The sequence below is a fragment of the Arachis ipaensis genome, chromosome B10 (genome assembly GCF_000816755.2).
Source record: "Arachis ipaensis cultivar K30076 chromosome B10, Araip1.1, whole genome shotgun sequence".
In the NCBI taxonomy this organism is placed as follows: domain Eukaryota; kingdom Viridiplantae; phylum Streptophyta; class Magnoliopsida; order Fabales; family Fabaceae; genus Arachis; species Arachis ipaensis.
The window spans coordinates 133929560-133940923 of record NC_029794.2 but is presented as its reverse complement, the minus strand read 5'-3'; the positions used below and the strand labels follow the sequence as shown (position 1 = coordinate 133940923).

Here is an 11364-nt window from a genome sequence, read left to right as displayed (position 1 = left end):
AGTATTTAATTTAAAGTTGTAGCGTTTGGATAAATAACTCAAAAAATAAATTTTTTTACAGAAGAGAATGAATATTAAAATAAAGATGATAACAAATACTTTCTAATATTGAATGTTGATTTTACATAATCTAATCACTAATATTATGTATGATATGGTAGGTGAAAATAAAAAATAAATATAAAATGTGTGTCAATGTATATTTTGTTGTTATTTTTTATTTTACTCCTATTAGAACACCCTTCTCCTTGATTGAGGTCAAGAATTTGCTATAATTAACTATGAAAATAATAGCAAACTATAAAATCACATGTGAGAAAAATAAAATTAAAACTGAAATTTCATACCATAGTTAAATACAAATTTAATAATAAAAAATAGAGTGATAAAATAATAACAAAAATACTTAGAAGTAATATATGCAGTAGGTTGTTCAGATGCAATATTGTTTAAAAATGAAAATGGCGGAGGAGGATCAATACTTCCATCAGATGAATCATTTCGTGAAAATGATGGAGTTTGTAACATTGTGTGAGAATGATGGTGGAATGATGATGGAATGCTCGTGCTTCTAGCAGACCTTGCGTGAAAATGGTAGTGAAGGGTCAGTATTTTTCACAGAGTCAAGAAGGAAAGTAAATTTTTTTGTTTTGAAATTAATTTTTTTTAAGGAAGTGGTAGAATGATTTGTCGAAGAAGTCATATATTTCTACTTTTTTAAGAAGTTATAAATTAACTTTTTGAAAGTTAAAAGCTTTTTTTAAAATGGTGTCAAACACGCAGAATATGACTTTTCATAATCCAAAAGTAAAAAAAAAAAAAAGGTAGCTTCTGCTATTTCCCAAACGGACTCTAAGAAGGATATTTGCACTACTATTTTGATAAATTTAGAAAATAAAATCCATCTATTTGATTATGATTTTGAATTTTTGATTGCATTCATTTGATTTTATTTTTCGATCTAATTTAATTGTATTCAAATGATTGCTATTTATATTGAATCAATTTGTATTTAATCTAGATTCAAACTATTATAGTTTGGATTATATTTATTTATTCGATTTTAAAAAAATAATTTCAAATTTTTTATTAGAACTTTAGTAAGATTATGTCCGACTGATTAATGAAGTTATATATCAATCTATGGTTTGCTAGTGTCGACAATATGGAGAATTAGAAATTTTAAGCTCTTTGAAAATAAAGAATTTCAACAACATAAAATTTGGAAAGTAATAAAACACCATTGGAGTGAATGAAAAAATTTGAATGCTTGGACTTCTTATGAAAAGTTGTGACCAATCAATAGAGTGAAGAAATAGACCATAGAAAGCACTATAAGGAAAAAAGAGAGTTAGTATAAGAGAAGACAAATTTGTTGTGTAAGAGAAATTGAGTTATATTGCAGAGTTATGTCAGCTTTTATGGGAGACTTCAACGAGATTGTACAAGTAGAAGAGAGAAAGGATGCTGTCAGATTAATAGAGTTTTAGTAAGAATTGATAAAAGAAGATATGCAACTGGTAGATTTTCGCTTAGCGATCTTACAATTGGATGGACAGAGTTTTAATAAGATTGGAGTGGTTGAAGATGTTTTCACGAGTACAAAATTAGGAGTACAAAATCAGGAGTATACTATAAGAAGGAAGAGCACAAAAAATAGTTGACAAGTTTGCAATTATTTTTTTTCTTTTTTTAACTTTTCTATTTACTTGTTGTTCTTGCTCCATTTATTGTGTTGAGCTTTCTTGTTAAAAAAAAATATATTCATAAACACGTGACTGCAATAGGTGGTTATCTTTTGAACCATAATATTAATAATGTGCTTTTTTGGGTGAATTTATAGGTGTAAAATGTAATGCGGGTGCAGTTGTGCTTGGCATGGAATCAGTGACAATTTATTTTTGATGAGGAGTTAAGACCATTGGATGGAGTAGTATTCATATTTAAGATGGTAAAAAAAAAGAAGTAAATATATATATATTAAATGCTAAACTTTGAGAGAAATAAAAAACTCTAAAAACTCTATATCCATGTAAAAAATACATGGATGTTATCCAAGTAACTTTCTCCACACACGCCCCACAATCGTTTGTTATATACGCGCCTCATATAACGTATCGCGTTTTCGTTCTTCTTCTTCTCTGTTCGCGTTCTTCTTTTTCTTTTTCTTCTTTTTCTTAGCAATACTTTTTTTTAGTTCATGTGATTCAAACTATTGTAATTTAGATTAGATTATGGGAAAAGCTCTACATCCATGTAAAAATTACGATGTTATCCAAGTACTTTTCACTACATGCGTTTTCCCTCAACCACACACTCGTTTGTTTTACACGCGCCTCATAAACCTTTCTCAACGTAATTTCTGCTCGTATTCTTAATACTATTGTTGTTAATTGAAAGTTGATCACCATTTATTCACTACATGGACATTGTTCGATTTGGTTACCTTTGTGATTTTGATTCACCAAATGAATGTTGTTCAGTTCGGTGGCCTCCATTTACTTTGTTCAATATTTAACATTATTGTGATAGCATGCAGCAATAATTTCTTAGCTGTCTCAACATAATAACCTCATTTAACTGATTTGAAGTTGAATCATTCATTGTTTCTATTCAAAAGTGTAGATTGAAGAAGAAAACGAAGAAGAAGAACGACGGAGCTTATTATACGTTGAATTCAATGCAGATCAATAATGAAGAATGCGAGCAGAAAAAACGCGAACAGAAATTACGTTGAGAAAGGTTTATGAGGGGCGTGTAAAACAAACGAGTGTGTGGTTGAGGGGAAACGCATGTAGTGAAAAGTACTTGGATAACATCGTAATTTTTACATGGATGTAGAGCTTTTCTCATAATCTAATCTAAATTACAATAGTTTGAATCACATGAACTAAAAAAAAGTATTGCTACACATTTAAATATTTTTTCATCGAAGTTTATCCAAGTAGATGTAACACCAACAAAAACTACTCTCATTAAAAGAGCGTCGTTACACGCATTCTCTCCTGCACTTCTTCTTCTTTCAAATACACGTATACGTCCTCTTCTTCTTCTTCTGCTTCTCCTCCTCATCTTCTTATTTTTCTTATCTTTCGTTATCGTCATCACCAACAACATAAATATTTTGCTAATGGATTATTTTTTCAATCGAATTGAATGGAATGCAATTGCTAAATTGAATTGAATTGAACTGAATGGACGCAGGTGTTCTGAATTGATAATTGTAGATACAGGTATTTTGAATTTGATTTTATATAATGGATAATGTTTTGTTCATTTAGTACTATACAATTGTTTTACCATAATGACGTGTTCGGTTCGAAAGCTGTTTTGAATTTGATTTTATATAATGGATAATGTCCATTCATTTAATACTATACAATTGTTTCACCTTAATAACATGTTTAGATGAATTAAATTGAATTGAATGGACACCTGTGTTATGAATTGAATTGAATTAATAATCTCTAAAAAGAGGAGACGAAGGAAAGAACTTGCGTGTGCAAAATTGGAAGAAGAAGGAGGAGGAGGAAGAGGAGGAGGAGAAGAAGGGACGAAGAAGAACCTACGCAAACTTGGAAGAAGAAGAAGAAGAAGAAATACGAAGGGGAAGAGAAGGAGAAAGCATGTGATTTAAAAAGTTGTTACAACAACTTGGATAGACTTAGATAAAAATTTTGTTTGGATGTAGAATTTTTATTCATTAAAAAAATAATTAATACAATACAAATCACAATCAAATCGAATAAAATTTTATTAAATTGAAAAATTAAAATCAATCTGAAACAAATAGTAACAAATTATATCGATTTTGTTTTTTAAATTATTCCAAACATCCCTACATTCTAATCTTATTAATTTAAACAAGATAAATATACACATAACTATAAACGAAATCTTATATACCCAAAAGTACAGCCATCATATATTTGTAATTTTATTTTTCAACTCATTTTCAATATGTATTTTTGTATTTAAACGTGTATTCTCTACGAATGTCTAATTTAGTACTTGATTTTTTGTGTATACCTAAATTGTAACATTGTTGAACTTAAATATGGGTTGTTCATTGTTTTGATTATTTTTTCATTGATTATTTTTTCAATCACACTACATTGAAATCTGAGGTATCCAACTAACTGGTGTTCATTGAACTTAACTGGTGTTTAACGAAACCATTCATCTTTGGTTCTTATAATCCAGCTTATTGAGAATGCAAAGAATAGTATTGGTTTTTTTGGACATTTTCATTCAAATACCTTGTTCGGACTTCACAATCTTGTTTGCTCTAGACCACTTTTTACTCTTAACAATTTCTTCTTGTCAAAGGGTACAGTTGTGCTCCTCAAATTCAGAATCGAGGTATGCTTTCTGCTGACACCATGGTTCTAAGTCTTGGATATCATCATCTGCTTGATTTTCAATTTTATGAATAAACTTTGCAGGCAGTATCAAGGTTGTGTTAGATGAAAACATGTCAGCATCAGGTGTACCAGAAATGAATACAGCTGCCTCATCTAGCGAATCAGAATCAGGACTTTGGAAGCTCTCAAATTCAAAGCTGAAGTCAATGCTGAAAGCCAGAATTCATTCTGAAAAGAAACGGGCTCACTGATTCCACAATCAGATATGAACTTCTCAGTGTTGCTTCTTAGCAACTCTTTCATGACATTAATCTCCTCATCTTTTTAATAATATTCTCTCCACTCTTACCAATAATCTCCACAAGAACAAATTCCGTTACTGAAGTGATGAAAGCGATGGGAGTCCCTCAAGATTATCAACCTTCCAACAATCTTGGATATGTGTTTGATGGCATTATGACAGTCTTGACACACACGCAAGTTTTTCATGACACGTATCGGTCTGTCAGCAGGTATGGTCAGAATTCCAAATGCTACAGCTAATTTCTCACTGTGATACTTGAGCATGTGCTCCTTTTCTTCCTCTTCCACATCATGCAGAACCAATTTGGTTGATGGAACATACCCATCAAGCTTCATTTTCTGATCTAACTCTTCTAAGAAAGCATATATTTTGTCTCTTTCTGGGTGGACGCGGTCCCCAACTGTGAATTTATGAATTTTGTTTTGTACCTCAACCCAACTATACCCCGGTACTTTCTGCACACAGGCGTCCCTCAATTTTGATCTCATCTTACCAACATCGACCCATCTGCCTGAAGTTGCATATAGATTTGAAAGAAGGACATACATTCCTGTGTTATGAGGCTCCATCTTGAAAACCATCTCAGCAGCCTTTTCAGCCAGCTCTGTATTGCCATGAATACGGCTAGCACCTAGTAGAGTACCCCATGCTGCAGCACTTGGTTCAAAAGGCATGCTTCTCATTAAGTTTTGTGCTTCTTCCAGGCGCCCAGCTCTACCAAGAAGATCAATCATGCAAGCATAATGTCTTGGATTTGGTGTTATACCATAAATCTCATTCATTGAATAAAAATATTCAGTTCCCTTGTCAATCAAGCCAGTATGACTACAGGCAGACAGAACACCCACCTGAACAATGGTAAAAAGAAGAATATTGCAATATTTAATTACACGAGAAAAACCTATAAGCAAAGCAACTATTAACAAAGTTGTATCTATGGAAAGACGGTAAATGCATGACTCCCTTTAGAGCAGGGAGTACCTATATGAAAACTCATGAGATAAATAGGTGGTTAAATAAATAATAAGAATGATATTATCCTACGCAAATGAATTTCTTAATATTTAATAAATATAAACAGGACTATCGATCTCTTATGTACAAAGGGTGAGGTAAAAACAAAAATTGAAAGTACCATGAAAAAAATGAAGTGCCGATGACAGTGGATCATGACAGCCATGGTAGTAGAAATTCATGTTAAGGATAAAATTTAAATGCATACCATTGTAATTTCATCTGGTTTAACACCTGCTTTGTTCATCGACTCGAATACTGATAAGGCCTGTTTGCCAAATCCATGCCTAGCATAACCAGCTAACATTGTGTTCCAAGAGACGATGTCTTTCTCTTCTATTGCTTCAAACATATCATAAGCTTCGTCTATGCTGCCACATTTAAAATACATTGCAAGAAGTGCATTCCCAACAAAACACCCTGTCTCATATCCCGTCTTCACCGCTTGCCCGTGAACTTGTTTCCCTAATTCCAAAGCTGCAATATCAGCACAAGAGCTCAAAGCACAACTAAAGGTACCCCTATTTAAACTTTCTCCATCTCGTTTCATCGCAACAAACATGTTCAAAGCCTCTTCATAATGACCAGTCTGAGCATAACCAGCAATTATAGCTGCCCAAGACACAGAATCACGCTGAGGCATCTTATCAAACAAGTTCCTAGCCTGGGTTATATCATCATTCTGACAATATCCAGTAATCATGGTATTCCATGAACTAATATTCCGACAAGGCATTGCCTCAAACAAGTCCCTTGCTATGTCCATTTCCTTGCTCTGCACATATCCGGCAACCATTGCATTGTATGAGACCTCATTTTTCAATGGCATTTCATCAAAAATCCTTCTTGCTTCATCCAACATCCCATTCTGTGTATATCCCGACACCATTGCTGTCCACGAGAACACATCCCGTATTGGACACTCATTGAACAATCTCCTGGCTTCCAGCATATCTCCATCCTGGGTATAACCAGTAATCATAGTATTCCACGAAATGTTATCCCTAACAGGCATCTGGTCAAAAAGCCGCCTAGCACCACCTAACATGTTCCTCTTCAAATACCCAGCCATCAAACAATTCCAAGAAATCAAATCCCAGTTTGACTTGGACTCAAACAAGCGACAAGCCTCCTCGAATTTTCCGTTCTGAACATAAGCTGCGAGCAGCCCATTCCACGAGATGGAATTCTTTTCAGGCATGTTCTCAAACACCTCTCTTGCATCGTCTACATAGCCATTCTGGGCATACCCAGAGAGCATGGCATTCCAGGACACAACATCCTTTTGGGGCATTCGTTCAAACAGCTTGCGGGCATCACCGAGCCTCCGATTCCTGATGTATCCAGTAAGCATGACATTCCAGGAAAACAAATCCCTTTGGGGCATTTTGTCGAACAGGTTGGTTGCAAGGTGGAAGTGGCCGTTCCTGAGGTAGCCGGAGATCATGGTGTTGTAGGAGACGGAGGTTCGATGAGGCATCGAGTCGAATAAGCGGAGGGCTGAGTCGCATTCGCCATTGCGCATGTGAGTGGAGATAGCCTTGTTCCATTTCAAAATCTCTGCGTCTGTGGAAGGAGATTGTTGCTTCTTCTTCTTTCTCAAGCTGAAACTACCTAACTGTTTTCGAACAGAGTTCCCGCGCATTATATGATTAATAATAATTTTTATTGTGACGATTTAATTCAATACTATCATCACTGCTATTCGGACAGATAACATTATTATGAAATTGCTAACTGATGAAGAAGAATGAAAGAATAAAATAGTTAGACAGTGATAACCAATCTACAAAATAAAATATAAACATTTTGCTGATGAGTAAAGCAAGATGGCCGAGGATAAATCTCTCTCTTTCAATTAATATTGATGCTGGTTACAAAGCATTTAATCACATTTATTCTTTTAAATAATTATTTATTTAATATTTATATAAAAATTAGTTATTTTTATTAAAAAACACTTAGTAATAGACTTAGGGCTGGTTTGGGTGAGTTTTTAAAAAAAGATCTTTTTTTGAGTTATCTTTTTTTAAAAGATCTTATAGAGAAGTAAAAGTAATTTTATGTTTGGATATCTCATATAAAAAGGTTTTTTTATCTATCAATTATGTTTGGGTATAACAGTATAAAAGTACTTTTTTGTTTATTTATTACATAAAAAACATCTTTTTTTTTAAGAAAAAAAGATCTTTTAAAAAAAAATGTAAATTACAGCTTCTCAAAAAAGATCTTTTTTTTTATTTTACTAGTGCTTTTACTTTTACTACTAAAAATTTGCCAAACACGTTAAAAAATAAAAAAAGATCTTTTTTCATTGAAAAAAGATCTTTTTTTTAACAAAATAATGGCGCCCAAACATGCACTTATTTACACTAATAATTTCTTAAAATTAAATTAAAAAAAATTGAATTAAGAAAATTTTGTATCTTTATTCCTGTTTACTATATCTTTAGTCCATTACTATTAGTTTGCTCCCCCTTGACTAGCCGAGTTACCGAGTTGATTGCATGGCAATCAAACCAGACCGATGGCCATTACCGGTTTCTTCAGTTGAACCGACTGTTTTGGTTCAATTTTGACAACTATCGTCATATACATTCCTTCCATCTATTTTGATCTAGAGAAAACGGTGTAAACTGATACTCTAAATTTACAGTACTTGTTGGAAAGAAACGCCTCCATCAATCATCATACTTAATTGCTAATCTGGTGCAATGGAGCAACTTCAACATTGTACTCTACAAGTGCCAAAATCAGCACCCTTCTCTCCAAACACCCAAAGTATTCATCAGGAAAGAGAATGCAAGAAACCATATCCAATAATCAAAAGCACATGAATGTGCATAAACAGAGAAAAGGAAGGAAATACTAGTAATTGAAGCACATTTACATGGTCACTAATTATGTAATAACAGTACAGCAGCAAACAAATTTCACTTGTTGCTATGCCTTCCTTTCCTTTCTTTTCTTTTCAAGTTACACTTAGAGCTGCAACTATCATAGTTATTCTATGGACATCAAAACTTAAAAACTGATTGATTACAACATTTTCCCAAAGAATTTTGTACAAAACAAATGGTACAACCTGGCAATGATTGCACAAGAGAATAGAGTCGGTGAGGAATCAAGCAGAAAACAAAGGAAAGGAGCAAGAGTAGTCCAGTGACAGTGTACGTTAGACGATGATCTTCAACCATTCAGTTTCTTTGATTCCAAATGGCAAAATACTCTACAACTTGCCCTCAATTTTTTACCAGCAAAATTAAAGATTCAGTTAGCTGTATAATGTTCTACTATCATGCAGGGCCTTCGGCAGCTCTGGATGACTGACCACTTGTTCTTACCACTTGAGAACCAGTAATGGGCTTCTGCAATGGCTTCAAAGCAGCCATAATTTCGGCAAACGTGGGTCTCAACTTTGGATCTCTGTAATACAAAATGCAGCATATCTGGTCATGCATAACATAAGTAAATGAAATGTACTATCACAGACATATATACGTGTATTTATACCCTTTAAACGATCAAATTCACAGTTATGCATCTATCTGTAAGTAAAGATTTGAATCATAAATCAACACTATTTCTCAGACGTCAGACTATGGCACAGTAACATTCTATCTGGTTTAATGAAAACAACAATAACATATCCTGGTCACTAGTGAGAATGGAGGGTCAAAATTATTGAAATGTTACACTCACGTCTGCCAGCATTGCCTGATGATATCTGCCACTGCAGGGTCCACATCATCTGGAATGTCAAGACGCCGATGTTGGAAACCAACAGCACCAACAACTTGCATTGGATTCATTCCTTCCCATGGTTGCTGCAGTGTAGAGAGTTCCCACAATATAACCCCAAAGCTATACACATCACACCTAGAAAATGCATCACAACTTGTAATCATTATAAAAGCAATGATGATTTAAATTGCAAAGCCAATGAGAGGATAGATCTGAGATAAGGGAGCCAGTTCATGACGCTAACAGAAATCATCAAAGTAAACAGGCTTCACTATTTCTTTCAGTTGATAAAAGAAGGAACTTTGCGAGAGAGAAAGGGAATTACAACAATGCTTCGCCGAAAAGAAATAAGTAAACAAAGTGAGCCTGAAGAGAAGCTGTCAGATACCATATTCTAATTCCTTAAACACATTCTTCAATTTATAGTCCAGAACCCTCCATATAGCATCCCTAGTTATCTCTACACAATTCTGTAACCAAGCAGGCATGGAGAATAATAATAATAATAATAATACTCAACAAAGTATGAAATATATCCATTAAATTGTCTATTTATATTCGACATATGCTAATGTAAACAACATAAAACATATCATAGCAACAGCCTAAAATGTATTGGCAAGCACAAGGATTAATCTTCAAGTAAATAAAGAGAGAAAGGAACTGTATTTAGTTTTAATAACACCTTCCTCTCCCTTAGTCAAATTAAGAAATAATAATAATAATAATAATAATAATAATAATAATAATAATAATAATAATAATAATACTCAACAAAGTATGAAATATATCCATTAAATTGTCTATTTATATTCAACATATGCTAATGTAAACAACATAAAACATATCATAGCAACAGCCTAAAATGTATTGGCAAGCACAAGGATTAATCTTCAAGTAAATAAAGAGAGAAAGGAACTGTATTTAGTTTTAATAACACCTTCCTCTCCCTTAGTCAAATTAAAAAATACCAATAATAATAATAATAATAATAATACTCAACAAAGTATGAAATATATCCATTAAATTGTCTATTTATATTCAACATATGCTAATGTAAACAACATAAAACATATCATAGCAACAGCCTAAAATGTATTGGCAAGCACAAGGATTAATCTTCAAGTAAATAAAGAGAGAAAGGAACTGTATTTAGTTTTAATAACACCTTCCTCTCCCTTAGTCAAATTAAGAAATACCAAGAATAATAAAGCTTACTTTTCATTGGAAAGCTCATTTCTTAAGACTTCTGGAGCCATCCACTCAGCCTGAAGCATATAATACATAATGAAGTAACTAGCATACCCAATAGCAGTCTTGAAGTTTCATTTCATCAATGCAGACAATACAATGATAATGCAAGAAAATGAAGGCCCTAATAAGGAGCTCTAAGAAAACAGTACCTAAAGGCAACAGGCAGAAGTTCCAAAAAGGGGAAGAAAACCCTCGGTCTTTTGAAAATACTGTTTAATACTTCTAATTGTTAAAAGCTATAGCAAGTGTCTGGATTAGCCAATGTTTATATTATAGTATGAAGGAACTAATCAATAAAAAAAGGGGGAATATGATAGCTGTTGGACGCGGAAAATAAAAATTATGATTGTGCTTACCGTTCCTGCAGTTGATCTGGAAGAAAGGAATGTACTATGCTTCATTCGTGATAAACCAAAATCACAAACCTATTCAAAAAACAGAAATTATGATATACCACATCAAAAAATAGCATTCACCATGCTTTAACATTAACACAAGATTTGATTGCCACCTTTACAACCCAGTTTTTGTCTACAAGAAGATTAGGGGACTTCAAATCACGATGCACTATTACTGGAGAGCAGCTGTGCAAATAGTTCATTCCACGAGCCTAAATAGTCAGAAGAGACATATTATATCAAGTGAGATTCAGTTGTCACTATATTAATAATTTGCTATGACTAT

The 11364-nt window shown here is 33.2% G+C and overlaps 2 protein-coding genes across 5 annotated transcripts in view; both read right to left on the bottom strand.

The window, feature by feature from the left end:
- On the bottom strand, window positions 4062–7542 carry LOC107624470 (pentatricopeptide repeat-containing protein At4g02750). The gene is made up of 2 exons (XM_016326961.2): window positions 5891–7542; window positions 4062–5516 (listed from the first exon to the last, which is right to left on the bottom strand). Exons 1-2 carry the CDS (start codon window positions 7325–7327, stop codon window positions 4710–4712), a joined length of 2244 nt encoding a protein of 747 aa, XP_016182447.1. The 5' UTR covers window positions 7328–7542; the 3' UTR covers window positions 4062–4709.
- The window catches only part of LOC107622443 (serine/threonine-protein kinase EDR1), an 8309-nt gene continuing 5425 nt past the window's right edge, over window positions 8481–11364 (bottom strand). The window contains exons 10-14 of one of the 4 annotated variants that reach the window (XM_016324326.2): window positions 11192–11292; window positions 11037–11105; window positions 10645–10694; window positions 9385–9561; window positions 8481–9108 (exon numbers count right to left, since the gene is read on the bottom strand). In XM_016324326.2, coding sequence (XP_016179812.1) covers window positions 8979–9108; window positions 9385–9561; window positions 10645–10694; window positions 11037–11105; window positions 11192–11292 — 527 coding nt within the window. In that variant the 3' untranslated portion in view covers window positions 8481–8978. Of the gene's footprint in view, window positions 9109–9384; window positions 9562–10644; window positions 10695–11036; window positions 11106–11191; window positions 11295–11364 lie in introns of those variants that run through there. The other 3 variants (XR_002356737.1, XM_016324325.2, XR_002356736.1) reach the window with 3 other exon arrangements.

Coding starts and splice junctions, on each gene's coding strand:
- LOC107624470 (XM_016326961.2), bottom strand. CDS start 7,327: ATGCGCGGGAACTCTGTTCGAAAACAGTTAGGTAGTTTCAGCTTGAGA. Junction 5,517..5,890: donor AACCAGATGAAATTACAATG/GTATGCATTTAA, acceptor ACCATTGTTCAG/GTGGGTGTTCTGTCTGCCTG.